Here is a 25,657-nt window from a genome sequence, read left to right as displayed (position 1 = left end):
CTGTACTTGACTAGATTGATGTACGTTGCATAGATGTCACTTGTTCTTGTAGACTAGATTTCAGACGGGTCGGAACAAACTTAAGTTTAAGCATGGAATTCACTTTTTGTCTGCACAACATAGTGTCAGTAATGCTTTAGGAGTAAGTGATTGCAGAGTTAGCTTTTTAAGGCTGTTTGCTCTGTAAAGCTGTACTGGTTGTAAAGGAGCACGGAGAAGTCAGTCAGGCAAACTGAGAATTAAAAATGCAGGTGCCCCCATGAAGTTTTCTGTGTAGCACTTTTCCAAGGGATGTTTTGTTTGTTGGCAAACATACGGTGAACTTCTAACATGTCTCAATAACAAATAGGGTAAGAAGTTATCAAACATGTGAATGTCAATTACAGTAATGGTCTCTGCCTTTTAAAATGCCTGTAACCTTTTAAATGTATTTTTTTACGTTAAAGATTTTTTTGAAACAAGGGAAGTGTTTTATTCTTCAAAGCCAGAGCAGCAGGCAATAGGAAGGGAATACTTTTTTTTTTTTTTTGGTTCAAAATCAGTAATTTTTCCTAAAATTTCATAATGGTGTCAACTTTGATGTCTCACCCTCAGGGAGAAGAAAGAAAGAAAACAGACCATCCAGCTTTGCCTAAGTTGCATCTTTGGTGTTTTGTGTAAATGAAACTTAAAATTAGAAGCCATAAATCCTTTTTCTTTGATAAAATTTTATGTTTACAGAAATCAGCATTTCATTTGAGCAGGTTAGAGGGCAATAAAGGAAATACAGCACTAATCTGTATGTAGTGTGTGTATGTACGTACTTCTGTTGCATAGCAAAATCAAATTGATTAAATTTATATGGAATTGTTTTTAAATTGATAGCTCTTGCTCTCATGATTAATTCTGTATTCTGTGTAGCCTTCTCAAAAGAATTAACTTTTTTTTTCCTTTCCTAGAGCAGTTCATTGATGGTATATAGAACTTCGCCATTAAGTGTTTGATGTTTTTTACAGCTTTGTCATTATTAAAAAACACTTAATAACATAATTTGAAAAGAAAGGTGATTCATGTAGCTTTTGAGGCTGACTATTTAAATTGCAGATGCCTTGAGGCTTTTTTCTCAAATGGAAAAAAATTTCAGCACCAAAATCACATCTGAGCTAAGTTCATGTAGAACATAGGTTTTCTGATGTTATATAGATTTGAACATGTCTTCATTTGGTCTCTGAAGAAACATAAAATTTCTCAACCGCTCCTTAATCTGATCTCAGTTTCAAAATCAAGGTTCCCTCTTGCAGCTGTTACGTTACATGGTACAGGTCCCTCTTAACGCATTGGTTTGTACTCTGAAGGCAGGCGTTCTCCTTGAGAAAAGAAGGAAATGCACGTGCTATAGTGACTACTTTTCCTGAATTGGTTCTTTGTTTTGGAGCTTTATACATGAGGTTCTGCATGATGGGCTTTGCCAGCTCCTTGCTGCTGAAAGAGGCTGTCCCACTCCTGGCTGCATGCTACTATAATTTCTCTTTTGCTGGTTCAGTGCTTGTCTGATTGTTTGGTAAATCAACTCTGCTCAGAAAACTGACAAACCCCATTCTTTTGCTGGGTTAGCTTTTTGTTGGGTTACTGAGCTGAACACGCTCATCAAGGGCTAGATGAGTCCCAGACTGTTGCAAAATATTAGTGAGGACTGTGTTGCTGGAGGAGATGATAGTAGGTGGGAAAAGACAGAAGAGTTGCCTGTTTTTCTTCCTCACTGCCTGCGTCGGGATCGATGGCTCACCCAGTTCTGTGGAACTTTGTTTTTGTGTCTCAGTCACCGTATGTGACTCTGCTTTTAATCTGATGGCCTCTGCCCAGATTTATCTGCTCATCTAGTGGGGTCCATAGCAAGCAAGGCATTTCCAGTGCAGCTGCAGCGTTGCAACCCCAGAACATCGTCTCTTTGCAGAGATGGGCGAAGCTCCTGTGTCTGGCTTCAAGGGACTTAGAGGACAAGGTTCCGTGATGCTCATGTCAAGAAACATGGAGACTGCAAAGACAGACTTTTACAAATGCCTTCTGGTGCAGACCTTCTGTTTACAGAAAATTAAGGCCTTGTAATTGTAAAAGTTCAGGGGCCAGAACTGAATCAACAAATCCTTGTCTGGTCACTAGAGCTCTGGTCTGGCACCAGAGGCTCCTGAGCTGACTTCCTGACTTTCATAATGTATAAGCCTGAAATTCTTCCTGTGGCAACTGGGTGTATGTTAGGGAAGTGTTTTAGACCTCAAGGGAAAGTGAATGTGTTTGTTAACCTTACTTTTCTATGGTTTAGCCTTGTTTCCTTAGAGGTAAGATGGAAGCCTCAGCTTAAGTCCAATGAGCTGTGTGTCTTCTGCCAAAGAATTAAATAACTTCAAGTGACTTCAGCTCTTCTAACAATACAAAAGCTGAAACAGTTTTGGTTAAACTGAGAAGAAACTAATAATAAGGATGCCAGACTAGCACTTGTGTAATTGGGTGTCTGTTTCCAATCCTTTTATATTCTTCATTTGAGCAAACCAATTCTTCCTTCTCGGTTCCCATCTGTGAAGTGGGAAGACTTATTAATATATATTAAAGTAGATGTATTCTACCATAATAAGCACTGTAGAGCAGTAAGTATTCAAATTTCTTCAATTTTTGGAACTGTGTAATAACATGTAGAATTATATATACAAGGTTTTTTTTCTTTACAGTTTCCTTGAAAAACTGGCTTTATTTGAAGTATGTGTACTTTCAAAGTTAAAACCTCTTTCCTTTAGACCTGTAATGTGGTAGATTTTTTCATTTGATGTTCTGGAATAAAACATAGTAGAAGTTTTAGAATATGCATTTTGATACAATAACTAGGACAAGGAAGAAAAAGTATTGTCCAATAAAGATATGTAAGAGAACTGAAGGGTATATAATTCAGCTTTTTAAAGTAGAATTGCAACAAGATTCTAGTGAGTTTCTGAACAATTGTTAAATGCTAATAGTTCTAATTTCTACAGTACAAATTAATTATTGCCTATTCAATGTTAGTTACAAGATACAAAGGTTCAGAATTAGTGATTTAAACACTACCTTTAATTTTTTGTAATGTTATAGTTGATCTATATCAATATTTTTGGTATCATTGTTTTTTCTTTGGCCATTCTTGACTGCGCAAATGAAGGTGTTCTAAGTCTCTATGTGTAATTTAACTGTCTAATAGTGAATTTTTTATTAGCTAATTAACTTGTGATGATTTCATATTCCAAGATGTCATTTGTTGATGTTTATGTAGCACGTTGGTATCTTTCTTTCCTTGTGTTACGTTTAATACATGCTTGATTTGACTGAAGAATTAAAATGCTTCCATAAGGCTCTGTTTTGAGACTTCTGTATCTACAAACTACAGAGGTAAGAGAAGTCTGGGTGGGGGCCTGCTCCTTGGTACGCTTAATTTCTGTATATATCTGCTAGGTGCTACAGTGCAGAGCATGAAATATATTCCTTTTATTTTCAACTTATCTTGCTCTGTTTATAGTGCTGAGTTCTCTTACAGCAACACAATGGCAATAAAATGGATTAAGCCTTACAGTGGAGTGTCACTCTGTTAACTGCCAGTGGGCAAAATCACATTAATTTTGTTTTCTTTCTTCATTTGTGGTTTCTCGCCTTTTTTTGTGGACAGTTTTCATATTCATTAGCAGGTTCTCAGTGCAGTTTTCTGTGTACTTTCTGTATCATCTTTTGAAAGATCATGTGATACAGTGTCTCCATTCTGTTTACATGACACTTTGCACAAGTTGAATATGAACTCATACTCTTCATGTAAATATTTGTACTTTCCCTACATAATTTTAAAATAAAATACCATTGTCTCAAAACAACTCTGAGTAATCAGTAAAGACTTTCATAGGTACAATGTGCAGGCTTAAAAACAGAAATAAGTTTTAAATTTGTCTCATTGCTGAAGTACGAAAATTCAATTAAGAACATTGCTATTGCTTCATTAGCAATGTAGGAGAGATATTTTAGTGAAATAAACAGCTTTTAAAATAGCTAAGCTATTTTTCATTTGTCAGTCCTTTCTAATGTATTGTAACATTAGCTTATGAATACACAGAACTAACAATCTATGGAGTATGAATAGTCTTGAGATGTCTGCTATATGGTGGTAATGTGGATTTATGTGACTAGTTACATCTCCTCAGGTCAATTCTGCTTTTGAATGGAATTAATATTTAATACTGTTTTCTCCATTACTTCAGCATTAACTAAAGTAGACTTTAAAACTGGTCTTTCTTTCTGAAAATATTGAGTTCATTGTTGCTCAGACAGGCATAAATGCTGATGTTTGCCACAAAAGCAAGAAAGCTTTTTTAAAAACCCTCCCACATCATTCTGTCTTAAAAGCCAACTGGAGTGAGGATGACTGTTGTAAATTTTTAATACATTGTGGTACAAAGTCTATTTATTTTCATTTGAAACTGTCAGCTGACATTGCAGCTAGCCTGGGAAATTCATTTCATAAATTTAATTGTGTTTGTTCCATTTACATTAATGCTTTATTCACTTAAAGGCTCTTAAAGCACTATTCATGAAAATGAGTGCAAGGAAAGGTGACTTTCTGAGAAATGAAGTCTTTGATATTGAGGAGATAGGATTGATCTGATCTGTCATTCTTACCACTTATCAGGCAGTATTTTCTGAATAGACTGACATTTTCCTTTTGGGGTATTGACGTTTGAGGGCCAGTAAACAAAGGCCAGATAGGGTAAATGAAGAGCAACTAAAGGAATTGCTATGTTTTATTACCCATTAGTACTTGTAACACTTCTAGCTGGCTTGCCTGAGGTACAGATTTTTTAGTTTTGTTTCAATAACAAAAATATTTGGATCTTTTCACTAAAAGATTACATCATCCTGTTGACTTGCAAAACTCAGTGTCAAGAACAAGCGGAAGTGAAATGAGGCACTGCAACTTGAACGTATGGCTTTCAGGGAGTACTGATGGGCAGATCTGTGAGCTGCAAAGTACCATATGGAGCAGTCTAGGAACAGTACCAAAAGCAAGATAGCCGTGCTAATCTGATGTTGTGCCCAGGCAAATGTTGCCAGTCTACCTCTTAGGATAGTGTTTTCCCTTTGTATTTCATGATGGTGTGCTGTGTTGACATGCCACAGCTTCAAGCCCAAACACGCTGTCCTAGGTATTTCTCTGTGCTCTATCGCTTATGTAAGATAGGACCAAAAGCATGTTAACAAAAATGGTGTACACATGTAGTCTCTTAAATCTCAAGTTCTAACTACAGTATACGTCTGCCTGGAGGACACATGAATGCGATGCAAAGGTGAGCAGCAACTTGCTGCCTCTGATGCTGTGCCTTCCTGTGTGAATTGCTGGGACCTGGGGGGACATCACTTTGAATCTCTTAATGCTGCAGTAAAACGTGCTGCTGCTCTGATGTAATGAATATAGGAGAAGTAGTTAGAATATTGTTCTTATTCTTCATAAGAATGAATGGGGCAGCAGTAGTATTGAGTGATTGGACTAGCATCCTTGCTGAAAAGTGTCTCATTTAACTGAGTGAGAGCAAATGCCTTGGCTGTAGCTTATACTTCCAGCATGGTCAGCTGGCTTGTGCTTGCAGCATCATGAAACTCCAGTAAGAAGGATTTAGGTGTGAACTAGCGTTAGGAGTATCATTTGAGTAGATCAGAATTTTCTGAAGTGAAGATGTAACTCTTAAGTACTTCTGCAAGTGTTACCTCTTGGCTTTTATATTTTACTAGTAGGGGCAAATTCTAATTTCGTTTTGGTTTTTGGATTTGGTGTCTGTGCTAGCATCACCAGTGAGAACATACTGTGCATTCTATTTCCTGGCCCTTATCAGAGTGTGGAAATAACTTCATTGGCTAATGAAAAAAACCCACGAACCCTCCACTTTATAGAATAATAAAGCTTTTTACTCCTAGTTAGTTCTGGTACTGAATGCTGAATAGACTTATTAGTATAAGAGAGATCAAGATCTTGTATATTGGTGAAAGGAATGTATCGCTGTTGGTGCCAGTGCTTGACCTGTTAATGTGAGGTGCCATTACCTGCTTCTTGTGAAGATGCCTTGCATACAACTGGTGTTTTCTCAGAAGTAGTTTCCTCACATTAAGGAATAGGTCCCAGGTATCTCTAGAGTCCTGTTTGTTTATTGCACATTAGTGCTTTTGTGCCTTGCCCCCCCCCCCGCCCCCCAGCATGTGAACGTCAATGCATGTCTCTACCTTAATTGGCTGAACCTTTGTTTTTCGTAGGGTAGCACTGCATTTAATTCTCTTTTTTCTTTGATGCTACTCACAGTCTTAAACAGCAATGTTATGTGGGGAGGGGGACAAGGAAATGAGACAAAATCATGAGAAAGTAGTAAAACATTGGAAAATAAAGCTTTAGCCTTTAAATGTGGTTGAATGATCAGTGAAATGATTTTGAGCAAATATTTTGTTTGCCTGGACTGAGCTTACATGAAACAGGGACTGGTACATTTACATCATGTAACTGAGAGTGAATTGCAATGCATTCCTTACTGCTCTTGGAGCATGTGTGCTGAGAGTGGAAGTGAGTGGGTGTATGATGTCAGTTCCCAATGCAAACTACATGGAAAATTCCCAGGGAGTTGCTTGTGGACCATATAGCAGCTTGAAGCAGGAAAGCCTCTGTCTCCAATTTTCCATACCATCCCAGGGCAACACTAGTAAAATATCACGTGCTTTTTATAACACATTTACTAATGTTTTGAATAGTCTGTTTTTCTGGTTTTTGTTTTTTTTTTTTTTTTTTTTTTTTTTGTACAGCTAATGAGGAATTTGGAGACAGAAGTAGCAGATAAATGTGTTTTATATACTGGATTTTTTGTTAACAATCGTTAACAGTATAGTAAAATTCTGTTTCTTATAATGCCAGCCTGAGGAAGCTGGACAAGTCTCTTTCCAGTGTGAATGTATGCATTGCTCTGAGCCTCTGGGAAATTCATCAGCTTTCTATGAAGTTTGTGCACCATCATACTTTGGAACAAGGTTTTTGTTAGGAAGTGTTCTCTATGCCCTAATATGCTTGCCAGTGTCATGTGTACCCTCATATGCATTTGGAAGAAAACCTGTAAATCTCTAAGTGATCATTGTTGGAAACTTACTGACTATACGCTAAGAGGCTGGGAGTAAAGCAGATACTTCCTTTTCAAAACTCTGTAGCAGACATGAAGCAGCTGAATGAGACTTCTGGTTATCAAGTGTCTGAAAAATCAGAACTGAGATTAGGAGATTTTTCTGTTCTCCTGGGGTGTCTACAAAGGGAGTAAGCAGTACAGTGAAGAAGAGATGGTCTTCTAGGTGAAAAGCTGGAGGGAGAGGACAGGAAAGTGAAGACAATGCGGAAGGAAATGGATATCAGAACAAAGGATACTTGGAGAATATTAACTTGTACTGCAAGAGTCTGGAGTTTTAAATTTGAACATTAATTTGTGAGTGGAAAGAAAGCCTCTGTGCTAAAACATCTGTTGCAATGACCAATCACTCTGAAGTGAAGTGTGGAAGATCCAAGTTCTAATGCAGCCAGTAGGCTTGCTGATGCTGATACAGATGCATGGTTGAGTTTTTGATTTGATGGAAACCGCTTTACGGTGTGCAGAAAATCAGAAGTGATGTTCAACTTTAATTTAAATTTGCAATGTAGTTTTCTGTATCTTTCTCTGAATGGAATCTAACCTGAATCAGCTGCATCAAGTCCAATCTTAATTCTTACATTTTCTGGAGATAAATACACAGTTTGAGGTTGTCTTGTGTAACTCCATGGTTTGAACTGCTAAAAGTAAAAGCTGTCTTTTTAAAGAAAGTTGACTCTAGGTATATTTAAATTGATGTACTACAAATTATATTGTAAGCATGGGGAATCCTCACTCTTCAAATAGCTTGATTATTTTTTCTTAGTATTTTTAGTTTTACTTGGTTTCATAGCCCATGCTATGTAATACAAACTGATAAATAAACTTTTCTTCTGTAATTGAATTGTAAGAAAATGGCTTAATACTTTGCATTCAGTAAATTATTGAACTCATTAAAGGCTCTTTAGAGATCATTGACCTCTAAATCTTTATCTAGGAAACAAACGCTCATGGTAAATGATTATTCTCATGTGACGTATTTACTGCTTTCTGCTAATTATTAAAGAAAAACCTTTTTGGCGCTTTTGGATTATGTTAGTAGAGGTCATAAAGGAAAGCAAAACATTACCACCACTTTCAAACCAGAAAAGCAACAACAGTTAAGTGTTACCTGTACTCCAAAAAGTCTGGCAGGTATGAGTCAGATTCTAGGCAAATGTAAAGTCCTCACCAGTTCCTGAAATATTTACAGAAATTGACAGCCTGCCTTTTTTTAAAGAAAAACAAGTGCGTTCACAGTCAGGGGATAGACTGTTATGCTTCTGTAGGAAGCACTATTAAATCAGAAGACTAAGAAAAAGTATTAGGATGTCTTAAGATCTGCAAAAGGTTGTACTGTAATGGATGCTCACTGTATGTATGTATGTATGTATTCACGGATGTCAGGAGCAGGGACCAGAACTCAAGATAATCTTGTCAATGTCTGAGTGCTCTAACCAGAAGATTATGTTTGGGTCATGTTACATTCTGTTCTGGGGCCATAATTCTTGGATTCTTTTCTGCAAAGTAAGTGGGGGAGATAAAGAGTATCTTTACATAAAAAGTAACTTGGAGGTGACCATTCCCTTGAGGTGTGTGGGCTTGAACTCCCACAACCTGAATAAGCACTGCTGCCATCTCACTTGGAAAAACAAAATAACTTCTCCCTTCATAATTATTTTTTAGTACCCAGTACTTTGAAAATATGGCAGCTGTGCTTGCCTTCTGGCTTCGATGCCAGGGAACGTGGTGCATGCTGGCTGGGTGCGCAAGGTGAGCAGAATAGATAGTGCTTTTGGAATTTTCAGGTCAAGTGGTGAGGTGTCAGGTGAGTGTAGGTACCTCTGTGGTTAGCTGTCTGTCTTCTGAATTTAGGTGGGCTTTAGGGGCCAGCATTCCCTGTTTGGATATTGCCCTAATACCCTTATATAGATGTATCCCTCCCCCCCCCCCCCCCGGCTCCATGTTCTTGCAGTTTCTCCCTGATTCTTCTCTACTCTGGATTGAAAGTAGTTATTCCTTACAACTATTCATTCCAAGGCTGCATCCTGTTGTACTTGCTAGTATCAGTTGATGTGGAACAAAAGTCCTCTGGTAGACTTACTTTTGGTTTAAACTGGATTTGTAACAGTGTAGTGATAGACCCAAATTAATCTAGAAAATTTTGATTTAATAAATAACTTTCACAGAATCACAAAACTGCTGAGGCTGGAAGGAATCTCTTAAGATCATCTAGTCCACTCCCCCCCTGCTCAAGCAGGGTCAGCTAGAGCAGCTGCTCAGAACTGTGTCCACTTGGTTTCTGAGTATCTCCACGGATGGAGGCTCTGCAACCTCCTCCACTGTTGGACCACTCCAGCAGCTAAAAAGTAAATAAATACTTGCCCCCCTTCCCCCCCCGTGTTCAGGTGGATTTAATATGCTTTAATCTGTGGCCATGGCCTTTTGTCCTGTCACTGGGCACTACTGAGCAAAGTCTGTTACCTTTCCCTTCCCATCAGGGGAATTGATACGTATTGATATTTACACACATTTGATAAGATCCCCCCGTGCTTTCTCTTCTCCAAGTTGAATGGTTGCAGGTCTCTCAGACTCTCCTCATCTGAAGGATGCTGTAGTCCCTTAACCACCTTAGTGGCACTTAGCTGGACTTGCTCCAGTAGGTCCACATCTCTTCTACTGGGGATCCCAGAACTGGACCTAACGCTCCAGGTGTGGCCTCACCAATGCTGAGTAGAGGGGAAAGATCACCTCCCTTGACCTTTTGGTAACGGTTTTCCTAACGCAGCCCAGGAGGCTGTTGGCCGCCATTGCCGTGAGGTTGGACTGCTGGGTAATGATCAGCTTGTCCATTAGGGTTACAAGGTCCTTCTCTTGCAGAGCTGCATTCCAGCCAGTTGGCCTCCAGCATGTAATGGTGCAGATTACCCTTGCAGACAAAGCCTAAGACCTCTAATAATGTGTACTTCGAATGAGTCTTGAATTGCAAAGACGTAATTTACTTAGCTTCTATCAAAACATTTTCATATAATCACTTCTTGTAGTATTGACACACAAAATAAAACACTTGGAGGTGTTGCTCTTTGGCAGGCTTCCTGTCTTCTCTCATAGAAACAATTAAGCAAAACTTGAGTCAGAATTTTCTCCTGAAAAATTAATTTTGTATTTTTCACAATAAGTGAACCATAATGTCTCCTGTAGTTTTTACAGGAATGGTAAATGTCTGTACTCATTTCCACGGGACCTTTTGTAGTAGGTCCTCTGCTTTCTGCTTCATTCTTTTCTCATGCATTTCTTTGAGTATTCTTGTTCAAATATTATTGGTGTTTTGCCCACTATGAAGAAGGCGGCATTGTAAGAGGTACATATACATAGAGTGATACACGGATAAAATCTTTTTCCCCATCTAAAAACTGTGAAGCTGAGTAGTATAGACTGTGAAGTAAAGATTACCTGAAAAGTGTTTGCCTGTAAAATCTCGAAAAAAAGATGTGAATTTGTGCTTTTGCAAATAATATACATGACTCTAGATAGCTTATGAAAGAGCAAAACTGGTTTCAGTTAGAGTTTTAGATTAAAATCAGAATGTCAGATTATATCCAGGATAAAAATAATTGATGCAGATAAAATTAAATCTTAGTGCTGATGTAACTCAACCCTCAAACTCTAGTTAGCTTTGTTCTGCACTATTTGAAGTTTCCACGTGGTCTGAAAATTACTGTGCTTCATTAATTCCATCTGAAGAGGATTGAACAGTTAGATTTCTGTAGATGGAATAATGTGTAACAGTAACTTCTTGATATGTTATGGACTGCATGGATGCAGTTTTGGCCAGTATGCCCCTCTGGACCTCTATAAAGAGCTGAGAATCCAATAAAGATCTCTAAATTATAGGCATTATCTAGTTGATTGAAGGAGCTTATTCTACTTACTGCTCTGCCAGCCAGCCAATGTAACATCTGATATTTAAACTCATTATCTGTGTATCTGAAACAGTTTGCTTGTATCATAGCTTAAATAGAAGTTAATGTAATCAGCTACTCCATCTGCGTTTGAAATGAGGATGGTGAGCTAGAGATGATGAGCCAGTTTGCTCTCAGATTTCTTCAGAAATGAAGCATCTGTCTCTACTTGCTATTGCCTGCAAGTCTATTTGCCTTAGAAATGTAAGGTATTTCAAAGCTATAGGAGCCATCATATATTATTTTCTGTTGTGCTTAGAAGATGCAGAAATTACTTTGCTTACTAAAAAGTTCTTAGCAATGTCTGAAAAATATTGTAGGCTGGAGGAAGAATTACACAGTTGAGAAGCAGAGGACTTTAAAAATGTCTTTGTTTTGTTTTGTTTTTTTTTCTTTCTTTCTTAAAGGAGACCTATTTAATGAGTTGAATTTTGAATTCAATAAAAGATTCATTTTGGGAACAGCTGCAGAGACTCTGAATGCTACTGTGAGTGTTAAGGCTACTTAGTAGGAGGCTCCAAGAGATCTTTAAAACCAGTCTGTTTCAGAAATTTTTAAACCAGATAGGTGATAAACTGTATTTGGTGTAAGGAGCCAATTAAAAGGTGTATAAAGCAGGCTGAAGCCAAGTTTGCTGTTGCTGCGGTCTGTAAAAGTAGCAACGCAGTCCTATAGTAACCCAGGAATAAGGGATTTGCAGCAATGGAGTCTTAAGGTTGTGCTAATACTGGTTACTGGTGCTAGAGCATGGGAGACAGAAAAGGGTATTGCCTGATGTTGTTAGCAGAAAGTCATATTTTCAAATCATGCCTGACATCATTTTCTAATGAAGGGGCACAGTTTAAAAACAATAATTAACTTCCTAATCAATCCCCCTCAGGCTAGGAAGCCATTGTGGGTTTGTTACTGTTCACCTCCAAACCTTTTTTTATCACTGTGCTTGAGAACAACACAGGTCTGATGGTGCCTACTGACAGTATTACTCAGGATGTCGAAAGCTTTACAGACTGTGCGTTGCATAAAATAACACAGTACTGATAGTACTTGTCATGCTTCATGATCTTTTTAAACAGCTCTTCTTTATTAGGCAACCTGATCTTTCTAAACAGCTCATCTTTATTAGGCAACCGGAATAACCAGCTAGTACTCTCTCTGTAGGAGGCTGCAGTCCATGCCCTTCGTTGATGAGGAACAGTCAATGCTTCTACGTGTTGAGAAGGAAATGGAACTCCTGAAGACATACCAACAAATTCCCAAATAAATTAAAAACTGCTTTTAATATACAGTGCAGATCGCCTAAAAGAGGTGGTTGGCCTAGTATCTAGTATTAAAGAGACACTTGTTACATAAGAATATTATTATAAGTTTTTTGTGTGAGACTTGGGTGTAGGTAATTCTGGAATTCAGAAACTGCTGTGAGTGAGCATTAAACATTAAGTCTTGTTGTTTCCCTAAAAGCTGCCATAAAGTGATACTTCTTTTATTAAGAGCAGGTAGATATCTTCACACTTCAGAATGGTCATCATGTTTCTCTCAAACTAGGAGGTGGGAATCTAGCTGAAAATCTGTCCTTCTGATCTTGTCCTGCTTTATGGAAAGCCATGTTTGATGTGGTTTAGAAATGTAGCTTTCAAACTGTTTGGGTTACTTGTTTGTTTTTCTGGACTGTTATAGTTACGGCTGTACTTCAGTGAATTACTGGAAAGAGTGTTTTATAGGTAAATAACGTATTGGTAGTGGCATGAAGTCATACATCTGCCTGGTACTTGCCTCAGCTACTCTCGTAGCTGGAGCTACAGATAACTGGTCTCAAGGAACTGATAAAACTAAACACTTAATTAAAGAAGGATTGGGATACCTAAAGGCAGTCAGACAAGACCATCTTAAATGTTGTGCTATCTAAAAAACCTTGGTTCACTTATGGCATCTAGTGCCAATGTATGCATCTCTGGAACTTAGTAACATCTTTTTCGATGTTGTGCAGGGTATATGATTAAATTCTAGGAAGTTTTTCAGATGCAGGGAGGGATGTTCCCTGCAATCTAATTGGTAAGCTATTGGCAATTTATTAGATCGGAGTAGTTCTGAGTATTAGTGAATAATGAAGGTGAAGGTCAACAGTAGGCCTGACTGGGTCTAGCGACTTCTGTTGCCAAAAGGGGCAGTCCTGCTTCTCATGTTCCTCTCTCCAGGCTACATAGTCCCACTCCCTCTCGTGGATTGGCTCTGATAGTTGTCCGATGGTGCTGTAAGCTAACTTGGTAAACAGGCAAAAAACTGGCTAGGTTAGTTTCCGTTGGATAAGCAAGTGAAAACAGGTTGCCTTGTAACCAGACAAGTACCAGGGCCATTGCAGGGAAGGGGAGTGGGAGTGCTTGCTTGGAAGGGAATGAGTAATCTGCCTCTTCCAGTGGCTGCAAGCTGTTAGATCAATGCAAGCTATATCATGTCATTGCTTCCTACGATTTGTTTGTCATTTTGGGTTGAACCTCAGTTTCTCTTCACAGGCTGTTCGTGTGTGTGTGATTCAATTAATTTCTCTCTTCTTTCCTCCCCTTCCAATGTTCTCTCTCTTACAAGCAACTAGTATGTCTATTCTGTGTACAAAAGGCCCTTGCTACCTAATAGGAAACTACACTGGAACTGGAACTGAAATTTGTGTCGATTGTGGTCAAAGGACTTGGGATGCCAGTAATTCTTAAAACCACATCATATGCAATGTTGCATTAAGATGGCTAGAGACAGAGTGATAATTAACAGGAGTCTGTGTGCAAGTTGGCACTGAGGAAGATTAAGACGAACAACTAAAAAAGTTGAGGCAAATGAATGTGTGTAGACAGTATATAACAAAAAAAATAAAAGCTTTTATTTACCTTCAAGTGAAAGTTTAATTAACTTGTATACTGACTTCCCTTTTCTACCCTCTTGTTATCTCTGTAGTAGAGCTTAGCTTATTTCTTTTTTTCTTTTTCTGCTAGGGAAGTAATGGTAGCAATTTTGGGTAGTAGTTTGAATACAACCACACACAGGCACCCAGTTAAGATGTCTCTTTCAAGATAGCTATGGCAGCTGTTTTAAATGGGTTGAAGATTTTGTGGTTTGGTGTTTTTTTTGTTGTTGTTTTTCTTTCCATAGAATCAAGACAGCGGTGGTTCTGCCTTTAAAGCCTCTGTGGTTTGTAGGTATTGTTTTAAAGTACTTATTTTTGTTTAGTTGTAAGTTTAGGATTATTTTTTTCTTTTCTCATTTGTAAGCAGAATTATAACAGAATAACCCTGACTGGGAATTGAAATAAGGCAAATTATGTAAATAAGATGCAGTTATGTGTCAGGGGCTTTTACTAGGTTCTGGAATATCTTAGAGGGGAAGAGGTAAACTTTTGTTGGCTTGGAGTCTTGAGGAGGAGATAAAAATACATCATGGAAAAACTTTCTTAAAGACCTGGAAAACCTTTGTTGTCAGTGTATAGGGAGACAGTTAATTTCTGTCCTTTTTCTTCCCCTTCCAATGCCCTCTCTCCTTGAACCAAATAACTAATACGTGTATTCTTTTGTGTATGTAAGGCCCATGCTACCTAATAGGAAAGCAAAGCTGCTATAGACTTTGCATTATAACCAGAACTAAAATTTGTGTTAGCCGTGGTCAGATAAATTTGGACTCCAGTATTCCTAGAATTACTTGAAATCCAGTATTAATCCTTTTTCCTGCATCAGTTGTGGGAAGGACAGGATAGCTCTCATTTACTTCAACATGGTTCTAGCAGGTGCAACTCCGCCAAGACACAGTGCTTGAAGTAAGATTGGGCTGTTGTTTCTCCTTTTCTTTGGTGTGTCAGTCTGGCCACCCTGGGAAAATGAATGGAGAAAAGTGGGAGTCTGAACTGCTACAGAGAATCTTTCTGAATTCCTGAGCAGCGTGCTTTGCTTCCTATGTGAAGGGTTACACTGATTACTGGTTTTAAAGTGCTAAAAAATTTTCTTCAGGTCAGATCGATATACTTTTTTTTTCTTTCTTTCCTATAAATCTTATGTTTTGATACACTTGCTGGTATCACCCTGGTTTATCTCATCAGTTTCACACTGAAATAAGGCCTTCAGCTATCACTGCTGCTTTGAAAATGCTTTTTCTCTCTGCTGTCACTGCATGGTCTTTAGTTTTGAGGTCTGCTGCAGTTTTATTAAATGTTATTTTTCAGATCTTCTTGAGGCAGCTTATTTTGCTAAAATCCACACTAAAAGATCTAGGCTCCTTCAGACCTTCATTTCTGTAAAACAATGATTTTAAAAGGACAGGAATGAAAACATTATAAATACTCTTTCAAAGCAGCTTGACTCAATCAGTCTGGTTGGGAAGAGTAAGTAGAAATCTCAGTTGATGTCAGAAAGAGGGAGAAATTGGGTATGTGCTAAATAGATGATAATAAACAGAAGGAATACATCAGAAGTACTTTGGTAATATTAACTTGGCCTTGTCAGGAAATTGTCACTAGGAAAAGTACTTCTCATAAAACTGTTACACGTAATCCATGATGGTCAATGCTATTATGAATTTAGCTGGACTGTGTGTCTCTTCCTAACAGTCTCACATTGTAGTGAAAAGGTTGTTTGACTTCAGTGTGGATTTCTGCATGTGAAGTTCTTTGGATTTCCTGAGCATGTACTTCTTTTGACTGCAGTTTGAACAGTCTTTTTACTCTTTTGCTTAAATTCCTAATAGTTACATAAAATCATTGTATAGAAAATGAGCTCTTCACACAATCTTTTCATAAACGTAGATGATGAGAAGTAAGATTATGCTGATTACATCAAATATTCAGATGTCAAAGTATTTTGTAAAAGTAATGGCCCTTTCTCTCTTAACTTCATTCTAGCAATTTCAATAAATTGAACTACTTGTACTTAAAATCCAGATCTTGGAAAAAAGCATGTGTTCCCTTTCAAAACCAGATCAACTCACTTTCAGACTGGACTGGAATTACGGAATGGAAGAATCAGTGTACAAGTAACGTATGTCAGTGTTGTTTCCCTGAGATTTTGGGTACTATGGTGATTATGTTGAATACATGGCTACATCCCTAAATGTAGGTAGAAGGTTTTGTTATATCTGTAACTGAACCTGTATCATAATGTAACTTGATAGATTTGTTCCATTGATCATAATTTTCCTATTAGTTTTCTACTTGTCAGAATCTATTCTGTGGAGTTGAGCTTTCTTTGACAAGATGTAACGTTCTGATTTTATTTATTTTAGCCTCTGTGCTTTGAGGGAGTGAAGAACACTGTTACTTGAGTGAGAAATTGCATATACCGATTTTCTTTCTCAATAGAAGAATGTGCATGAATAATAAATGCAATAGTACTTTGGGTTTTGTTACACTCAAACAGATTAGGACTGAAAGTAGCAACTGCAGACCTTGTTACAGGTAAACTGAAAAACTGAAAGCTTCGATAAAGGTAAACTGAAAGCTATGATACTTGGCTACTACTTAAGAGTTATTTGCTCAGTATATTAATAGAAATATATCTCATCTGTGATGGTTTGACATTCAGTAATAAGGCCTGATACTAAAAAAAGCAAGTGTCAGTCTCTTTCTTATATGTGTATATTGTCGCCATAAGGTTGCTAAACAGACATCTCTTTCCTGTTGTTTAGCAAAGATTTTTAGAAAGACAAAAAAGTGTAGGGATGAAATAACAGAATATTTAAAAATATCATGTTTTGAAAGTAACATTAAGTTATATATTTGTTAAATAACTGCATATAACTGTAACGTACCATTTTGTTTGTTTTTTTATTTATAGGAATCTTATTGTTAGGGTCTAAAGCCTATCTGGAAAAGTGAGTTGAATGGTGGTTAATTTTTTTCCTTTGGATCAGCTTGTTGAACTGACGTGTCATGTGGCTGCCTGATGGTTTAGATCTTGTATGAGAAACAATGGAAGTCCATGGTCAGACAGTTGAAGGAAGGAGGGTGGGATCTTTTTTCAGCAGCAACAGCAACATTCAGTTTAATATTATATGAGACTGTACCCTGTGGTAGTGACTTAAGTTTTGGGGCAATTAAGGCTGTCCTGTTACTAATGAATCTTTGCTACCTCTAGAATTGACTTACTCCTTTCTTCATCCTGTTAAGACACAGTAGGGACTCAGGATCTATGTGTCTTCTCAGCTGTTCTGTGGATAACTGGAAATTGAAAAAGGATTTTGGGGATCTGCTCTGTCAGATAATAGGAAACATGCCTATAGCCCAAGTAATTGTCTATAGCCCTGCATTCCTAGTAACAGGGAACATACTCTAATACTCCTAGTATTTTTCCACTGGTCAGGATTTTTATTGATTTTTTTTTCCTACTGGATGTCAAGACATGTGCTTTTTTCTCCTTTTATGGATAAAGCCTGCGGTGCTTTCTGAGACATAGCAAGGAAAGGTTGTGGGTGCTGCTGCAAGGGTGGACTTGAAGAAGAGGATGTGCCAAGTTCTTGTTCAGAAATAGGATAGTAGAGAAAGAAAAAGAACATCACCCATAGTGCTTATTCAGGGAGAATATAGGGGGGATCTTGGAAAATGTAATTTTCAGTAACTTTAAAGCCTGGAAAAGATGAAAGGTAGTTTGCAGACTCCTTGTACAAGGCATTCCAGCATAATTGTGAAATGGTTGTTGAATCTGTCACACTGAATTATCTGTACTCATCTCTTAAATTCTAAATTAATAGCAATACTGCAGTAGAGAGCAGCCTCTGCAGGACTTTACCTCCTCTCACCATCTCATGAAAGAAGCTTTATTTTACCTTTACAGAACATCAGAAGTCCATTGGTATCTATCAGATATGTTAGATAGTCCTCTTCTGATTAGTTTTGATTTACACTTGCTCCTTTTACATAGCTTAAATAATCAAATGGAAATTTGAGACTAAATCAAAACCATCCACCTTCTAGTGAGACTTAAGTCTGGAGAATTGGTTCCTCGAACTTTGAGTAGCAAGGGATTTCTTCAGTTGCCAGGGATGGGTATGTTCTTGTATGTGAAAAAACTTAGCACTTGCCCAATTCTTTTACTACTTTTTGCTGACCTTGCATTGATACTAGACACCTTGGGGAAGTTATGAAAGTCTGACCACTCAGAGACTGGTACCGTGGAGTCTATTTTTAACTAAATTTTTCTACCTTGCTACTGCTTCTAGAACCATTTCAAGTACAATTGGGCCTGTTCAGGCCTTCCACCTTCATGAAGAGAATTAGAGATGTATTTTTGCATAGTCTCTTACAGTTGGGTTTTTTTAATTATTATTGTATTTTATTTTTTATTTTGTTAATACTGTAAACTTTTCACCATTCCTGAGGATTAGTCTACAGCCTCCCTGCAGGAGATGAGCAATTCAGAAACTAGGTAATACACACTAAAGACATTTCAATCCAAATGGATGGCGAGGTGAAGGGTAATAACGATACTTCATTCAGGAAAACATTAGTGGATTGGGAGTGTTACTGTGTTTGGGTATGTTAATGCTTTCCAGGCTCTCTGATACCTCTTGGTGACCTTGCTCTGATGCTCTAGGTCTGAAGTTGCACTTACAACAGTAATTGATTACTTGCTAGTAGCCAGAATGATTAATGTCAGGTTCATCTGTGTGCGTTGGGGAAAGGGACTCAGGAAGGGCACTTGTCATGGTGGTGTATGTGATTGATATGCTCTCTGGCATCCTTGGCAATGCTTGTTCTTAGAGGTGCTGGCACCCCACTTGCCCTTTGCATCAGTCAGGTATCTGCTACTAGATTCACTTCCAGTATCTCCCAGTTAGTGTTTTGCCTTTCCAGTTAGCTCTGAGTTTAGGGCATAAATAGTAGACCAAAAATGTTTGCTTGCTTTTTGAATGGCTATACCAGCTATTCTAATACCATTCCAGTGTCACCTGCTGTCTCTGTACACAAAACCCCATGTACCTTCATGAAAGGTTATGGAATTAATCAAGTCGAAGAAAGTGTTTAGTACTTAACAGAATTTCTGCTTTATTTTCAGGCTATCTGTAACATTCTATAAGAGACAATAAAATTAACATTCTTAAACAGAATATGACAGACAAACAGTTGTCAAAGCTTGAAGGTATTTTTACTATACTTTGATGTACTGTTAGTCAGCAAGATAATCTGAGTGGGGTGATGATGAATGTATCAAACACCAAGAAAAAGGAAAAGGAGTAAGTGAAGTTTTCCCATGGAGCACTGTGTTGCCTTGAATAATTGTGCAAACTTGGATCAAGATCCAGTCCAACATAAATATCTTTAGCTGTTCAAAAATGAGAAATTTAGCTAAAATAATGGAATTCCTAAGGATGTATAAAACCAGCCTTCTCATTTGGGGCTTTTAGAGTGTACATTTTAAAACAGTTTTCTTATTATACATAGGATTATGAGTCACTCATCTATTCTATAAAAAGAGAGAGAACACAAGCAGAAGGAAATGGGGCATGTATTTTTAAAGACTGCTTCTGCCTTCCTTTTTGTTTATGTGTCAGCTGAATTTTCATGTAATAATGATTTCTGTAGTTGTTGGTCTTAGATACTAAATATTGCAAGAATTGTGATGACCTGTGGCAGCTGAGTTTTGTATTTAGATTTTAAAATAGTATGTATATAAAAAAGCTATATAATTTCTAAATTTCATGTGGTATGTAGCAAATGGAGAAGTAGAAGAACCAGCTGAATCTGTTCATAGAGAATTCAGAATGGTGTACTTATTGATAGTTACATGGGAGATGCTCTTCAGTTTCAGATTTGATTTGCTCATTGGTGTGCTTTGAATGCTAGACTGTTCAGTATATTGTTTTGGCAGCATGTACTGACACTTACTGGAGCGTGTCAGTAGATTTGGCACTAGGCTGCTAGGGAAAAGACTTTGTGTAGCTGGATCATTTCAAAGCTTCAGTGTTTAAGCTGTCATTACACTTTTGATACGAAACGGGTTACCTGAATGGAGTACTGTTCAAGTTCTCATGTTACTAGAATGCATTGAATATAAATACCTAATTTTGGTGTAAATGTTCCATGTTGTAGCCTTGCTTCTGTATTATACAGAAGTCAGCAGTTTTATAAGTGTCAATGACCTTTGAGGGAAAGAGCTCTGCTAAGATTCAGATTCTACCAGCAAGTAGGGATTACTTTTTTTTTTTCTTGAGAACTTTGTGCAAAAGCATGTCTTCTCCAATTAACCTCTAGTGTTTCAACTTCTAAGAAAACGTACTTCATTTTGACTTTTAAATTGTGTTTAATTGTGTTATTTAGATACACAGCAGTGTAGATGCTTTGTCATGTCTGTGACAAACATCTTCAACTTTAATCCCACTTTGACTGTTGTATCTGGGGAAAAAATGGGCACTGGGAAAACATTACATCTCTCAAGTGCTCTTTGAAATACTCGTTGCTATTTTAAAACAAAAATACTTCTTCAAAGTGATTTGTGGGGTCACTTGTGTAACTTAAGTAGCTAGTACTAGTTGTAAAGATTTCAGGAAGAATATGAAAATATTCTTCATTGATTTGTCTTGGAGGGTAGGAGTCAGTTATGTGCTTTTTGCAGGGAAAAAAAAGGAAAGAAAAACCAAGAAAAAAATCCATGCTATCATCTATAAATTGACAGCATAGTGACTTTAGAATTTTTTTGAGAGCATAACTTTTATAAGGCAGATTGCTTGAATGATTTTGCATGAACTGTTTCCTATAATTAGGATCAAAGCTTTTGAGGGTGTTGAGGGGTAATGGTATATGTTGTGGACACATTTGAAAAAAAATTTGATTCTTGTTTCCTTTTTTTTTTTTTTTTTAAATGGCGTTCTCTGTTCAGCGATAAATTATTATTCAAAATTTATGTGGCAACCCAGTGGTTGAAGTAATTTGGTATCTCATTAAGATTTTGTAGACTAAGCATGTTCTGGTAAAAACTTAAGATTTAATTATTTTTTAGCTTGAAAAATAAATCTTGCATGTATTCTCACTAACATTTTAAAAATATTATTCCAGCTGTGTTGGGGTAGAGGAGCACCATGCTGTTGACATTGATCTGTACCATTGTCCCAACTGTGCAATTCTCCATGGACCTTCTCTAAGTAAGTATGGGTTATTCAAATTTTATTTTATACTTTCAGTCTGTGTTCTCTCTGTGTTTGTGGTGGGTTGACCCTGGCTGGAAGCCAGGTGCCCGCCAAAGCTGCTCTGTCACTCCCCCTCCTTAACTGGACAGGGGAGAGAAAACATAATGAAAGGCTCATGAGTTGAGATAGAGACAGGGAGAGATCACTCACTAATTATCATCATGGGCAAAACCAAACTCAACTTGGGGAAGATTACCTTAATTTATTACCAGTCCACCAGAGGAGGGTAATGAGAAGTAAAACCAAATCTTGAAATACCTTCTCCCCACCCCTCCCTTCTTCCTGGGCACAGCATCACTCCGGATTTTCTCTACCTTCTCCCTCTGCAGTGGCACAGGGGGATGGGGTATAATGGGGGTTGGGGTCAGTTCGTCACACATTGTCTCTGCTGCTCCTTCCTCCGCAGAGGCAGGACTCCTCACACTCTTCCCCTGCTCCAGTGTGGGGTCCCTCCCATGTGAGACAGTCCTCCACAAACTTCTCCAGTGTGGGTCCTTCCCACGGGCTATAGTTCACGAACTGCTCCAGTGTGGTTCCCTTCCACGGGCTGCAGTCCTTCAGGCACAGACTGCTCCAGCGTGGGTCCCCTGTGGGGTCACAAGTCCTGCCAGAAAACCTGCTCCAGCGTGGGCTTCTCTCTCTATGGTTCCACAGATCCTGCCAGGAGCCTGCTCCTGCGTGGGCTTCCCACGGGGTCACAGCCTCCTTTGGGCACCCACATGCTCCGGTGTGGGGTCTTCCCCGGGCTGCAGGTGGAGATCTGCTCTACCGTGGACCTCCCTGGGCTGCAGGCGGACAGCCTGCCTCACCAGGGTCTTTCCCATGGGCTGCAGGGGAATCTCTGCTCTGGCACCTGGAGCATCTCCTCCCCCTCCTTCTGCACTGACCTTGATGTCTGCAGGGCTGTTTCTCTTACATGTTCTCACTCACCTCTCTGGCTGCAGTTTCTGTGCCCCAGCAACTTTTTTTCCCCTCTTAAATCTTTTATCCCAGAGGCACTACCACTGTCACTGATGGGCTTAGCCTTGGCTGGCAGCAGGTCCCTCTTGGAGCTGGCTGGCGTTGGCTTTGTCAGACATGGGGGAGGCTTCTAGCAGCTTCTCACAGAATCTACTCTTGTAGCCGCCCCCAGCTACCAAAACCTTGCCACACAAACCCAGTACAATGTACAATTGAAAAAGACTGTTCAGAAGAACATTCAAGATTAGTCTGATTACTTAGAAGGTGCTGGTTCTACATGACTAACTCTGAGCTGATAAAACCACAAAACCAACACAAAACAAACAAACCATCCTGAAAGGTTCCTTGATCTGGAGTTGCAGAGAGAATAAAATACGAGCCACCGCTATGGATTAGAGAAATCAAAGCACACAGAGCTAGAAGAAAATAATCTGAACTTGACAGAGTGAGAGAATGAAAATTAGGGAATCATAGTTTAAAAAAAAAAAAAAAAGGAAAATCCAAAACATGGCTTAAGGTTCCTGTATTTTAATCATCAAAATTCTAATACCTAGGAAGGCAACTTGGAGAAAATGTAGGAGTTAGCTGTTTTACCGTTCTTGATGATTGTAGGCTATGTGCCACAACAGTCCAGTGAAATCTGAGAATATGAACTTCCTGTGGGTGGTGTTTGTTTGTTTGTGATGTGGTGTGTTTGGTTTTTGTGTGTGTGTGTGTGTGTGTGGTTTTTTTTTTCCTTCCTATTTATGCCTTTGAGAGTTACGCAGCTCCTAATTTCAGGCTTCTGATTTATAAACAAATTTCCACCAAGGTCCTTGTGCAATTTTAGGAGTTGCTGGGGGAGTCTGTGAAACAGAGCAGCAAGAGGCATATCTTCTTTGGTTCTCCTTTCAGTAGATAAATTTGCTGCAGAGCTCTGCAGTGGAAAGATGGAAGAGTTTTTGTCTTTCTCTAACAACTGAAAGGATACTGCTTTATCCAACTTCCTAAGATTTTTCCTCATGACTTCTGTTCTCAAAAGGAAACTATGTAAAAATGAATTTCACCTTTTTAACAATGAATTAAGTTTCTGTGTTCAGACCTGAAAAATGTTTATATGTACTGTGTGTCTTTAACCTCCAAGCACTAAGTCATGGTCATTTGTGTTTTCTAATGTGGTTTCTTTTGCTTGAAGACCACATAATGATTTATAGTCAGCAGTGACTTAAGATCTAGAATCTGCACCCTCAGTGGTAGTCTTGTGGAGTATGAACAAAGTGATAAAGCATTACTTATTGATCTAATTAATGTAAGTTGCATGATAAGTATCTTGTATAGTATGCGAATTCAGGGTTAGCTACTTTTAGGTTAGGGGCTTAAAGGTAAGATAAATGCTGTTTTACATGCTTGTAGTTTTTAGTATTCCAGTTGTCATTTTCAGTTAAAAATCTGCATGTCTCTCCTGTAAATCAGAATACAAATAACAGCCATTTCTTTCCCTACCTTTCCTGCCTGTGGAATAGAGGGACTAGGAGGAGGAGTAGAAGGGGGATCATATCTGACTTTCAACATAATAAACTAGTAAATTTGAAACTTCTTTTCTCTTCTTGATTTGGGAGAACTAGTATGTTCCACCATGAAGCCTGCGAATAACCTTTCTTGTAATGCAGAGGCTGCTGGCTCTAATGCAAGCTCTGTCTCACCTGCAGCAATTTGACAGTGAGATAAGAGTGATTTTTGTATTGGAAGTCTTCTCAAAAAGACAAGAATCTGTGGTAAAAATTATCCTTACTACTTCATATTGCCTGAAGTAAGTAGATCATCTAGATTTAGTAGAAGCTTCAGACATGTCACTTACCAACCCAAGCAGAGGTGATATATTGAAATATGTCTTCACCTGGAATTTTTTTAATTGTTCTCAGCGAAGCTGTCAATCAAATCTATGATAGTTTGTGGTTTGGGCTCTGCTAGAGAGGCTGATAATGTCTCATGACTGTAAGTGTTGTAGCAATGCTCCAGAGTCCTTCAATCATATGAAATTATGTACATAAATAAAAAAAGCATTGTTGTTTACAGCTTTGTATTCTAAAATCCCTTTGTCTAAAGGAGTTTTGAAAGAGACAAAAATTCAGCTGTTTGATTTAAGAGTGCAAGTATATCTGTGATTTCAGCCGACACTTGTGTATATAATCCATCTAATCAAATGATGTAGTGCAAAAAATTTATTAAAAATATGCAAGAAACACATACTTTGTACTACCAAATGGATGGTTACTTTCAGTATTCTACAAAATTAATTATGTAAAAGTTTCAATAAACTACTACAATCAGTTCAATAAGCTACTGCATAGTCAGATGTAAAGATCAAATTAACCAATTTCTTCCTGTATTTCAAAGAAAAATACATATACAAAAATCCTCTTGTTGATTTGGAAGAGCAACAATTTTACAAGACCTTTAGTAAACAGCTGTACGTGTAAAATGCTGAATAATTAATCCCCAAATCCTGAATAATAAAAAAAGAGCGATTTAAAAAAATAGTAATACATTATGGAGTTTTCTTAGCTTACTTGGTTTAGAGTCTTCATATTATATTTTGTTATTTTCCAATTTTTCTCAGTGATCCTTAAGTTTGAAAATGCTCTATTTGCATGAATGCTGGGAGTCAGGTCTGTCACCAGACTCTAGAATCCAGAGCTTTAAGAGAGCGCAAGGTGCAATAAATGTTAACAGGACTGTGGTTGTCAGGACATTACTTTCTTAATCGGGTTTTATATTCTCAAATTCTGTAAATATCCTCCCATCTGTTTTTTCTGAATGTGGTAGTAATGCCAGTGTTTGGTCTGAGCTGACAATATGAGATGATATACTAGGCCTTGGAAGTGGTATTCTATGATTTACTGTATGTTACTGTATGTGGTATGTATGATTTACTTCCTATGCTAACATTTCTCTTGCCTTTTTGATCACTGGGAATCACCTAGAGGACCACTTCCAAGACTTGGGGCCTCATTGTATAGAGGTACACCTCTCGATGGTCCCCATTTGAAGTCTAACATGTGGCCTCTGAGGCAAACAGAGTAGTAGCGTGAGAAGGCAGGGAATAGTGTTTGCCTAAAGTATGTACAGTTATTGGCCCCCTGTTTTGAGTTTATAAGGAATGTAACTTAAAAATAGCTTTCTGCTTACTTTTCCTGAAAACTTCCAGCACACTCCTTTCCTTTTCTCAACGCTTCTGCAACTGTCTAGTGTACTTCTAGTGTATGTATTTTTAGTGTTGTCACAGCAGGTTGTGCCTCAGTTTTGAGGAACAGCAAGGGTGAACACTAGTTCGTTCCACTAGTTTGGAGTAATTGGGAGGGGGAGCTGTTCTATATGCATTTCAATTTATGTAGGTTTTTTTGTTTGTTTTAATTTGAGCATGAGGATCCATTCAGTTAAATT

At 38.1% G+C, this 25,657-nt stretch overlaps 1 protein-coding gene across 2 annotated transcripts in view; it reads left to right on the top strand.

The window, feature by feature from the left end:
* The window catches only part of KDM7A (lysine demethylase 7A), a 69,075-nt gene that overhangs the window by 3,607 nt on the left and 39,811 nt on the right, over positions 1-25,657 (top strand). For both annotated transcript variants that reach the window (XM_075051955.1, XM_075051954.1), the window contains exon 2: positions 21,144-21,229. In XM_075051955.1, coding sequence (XP_074908056.1) covers positions 21,144-21,229 — 86 coding nt within the window. The remainder of the gene's footprint in view (positions 1-21,143; positions 21,230-25,657) is intronic.

Source organism: Buteo buteo, chromosome 19 (genome assembly GCF_964188355.1).
Source record: "Buteo buteo chromosome 19, bButBut1.hap1.1, whole genome shotgun sequence".
In the NCBI taxonomy this organism is placed as follows: Eukaryota; Metazoa; Chordata; class Aves; order Accipitriformes; family Accipitridae; genus Buteo; species Buteo buteo.
This window is presented reverse-complemented; position numbering and strand designations above follow the sequence as displayed.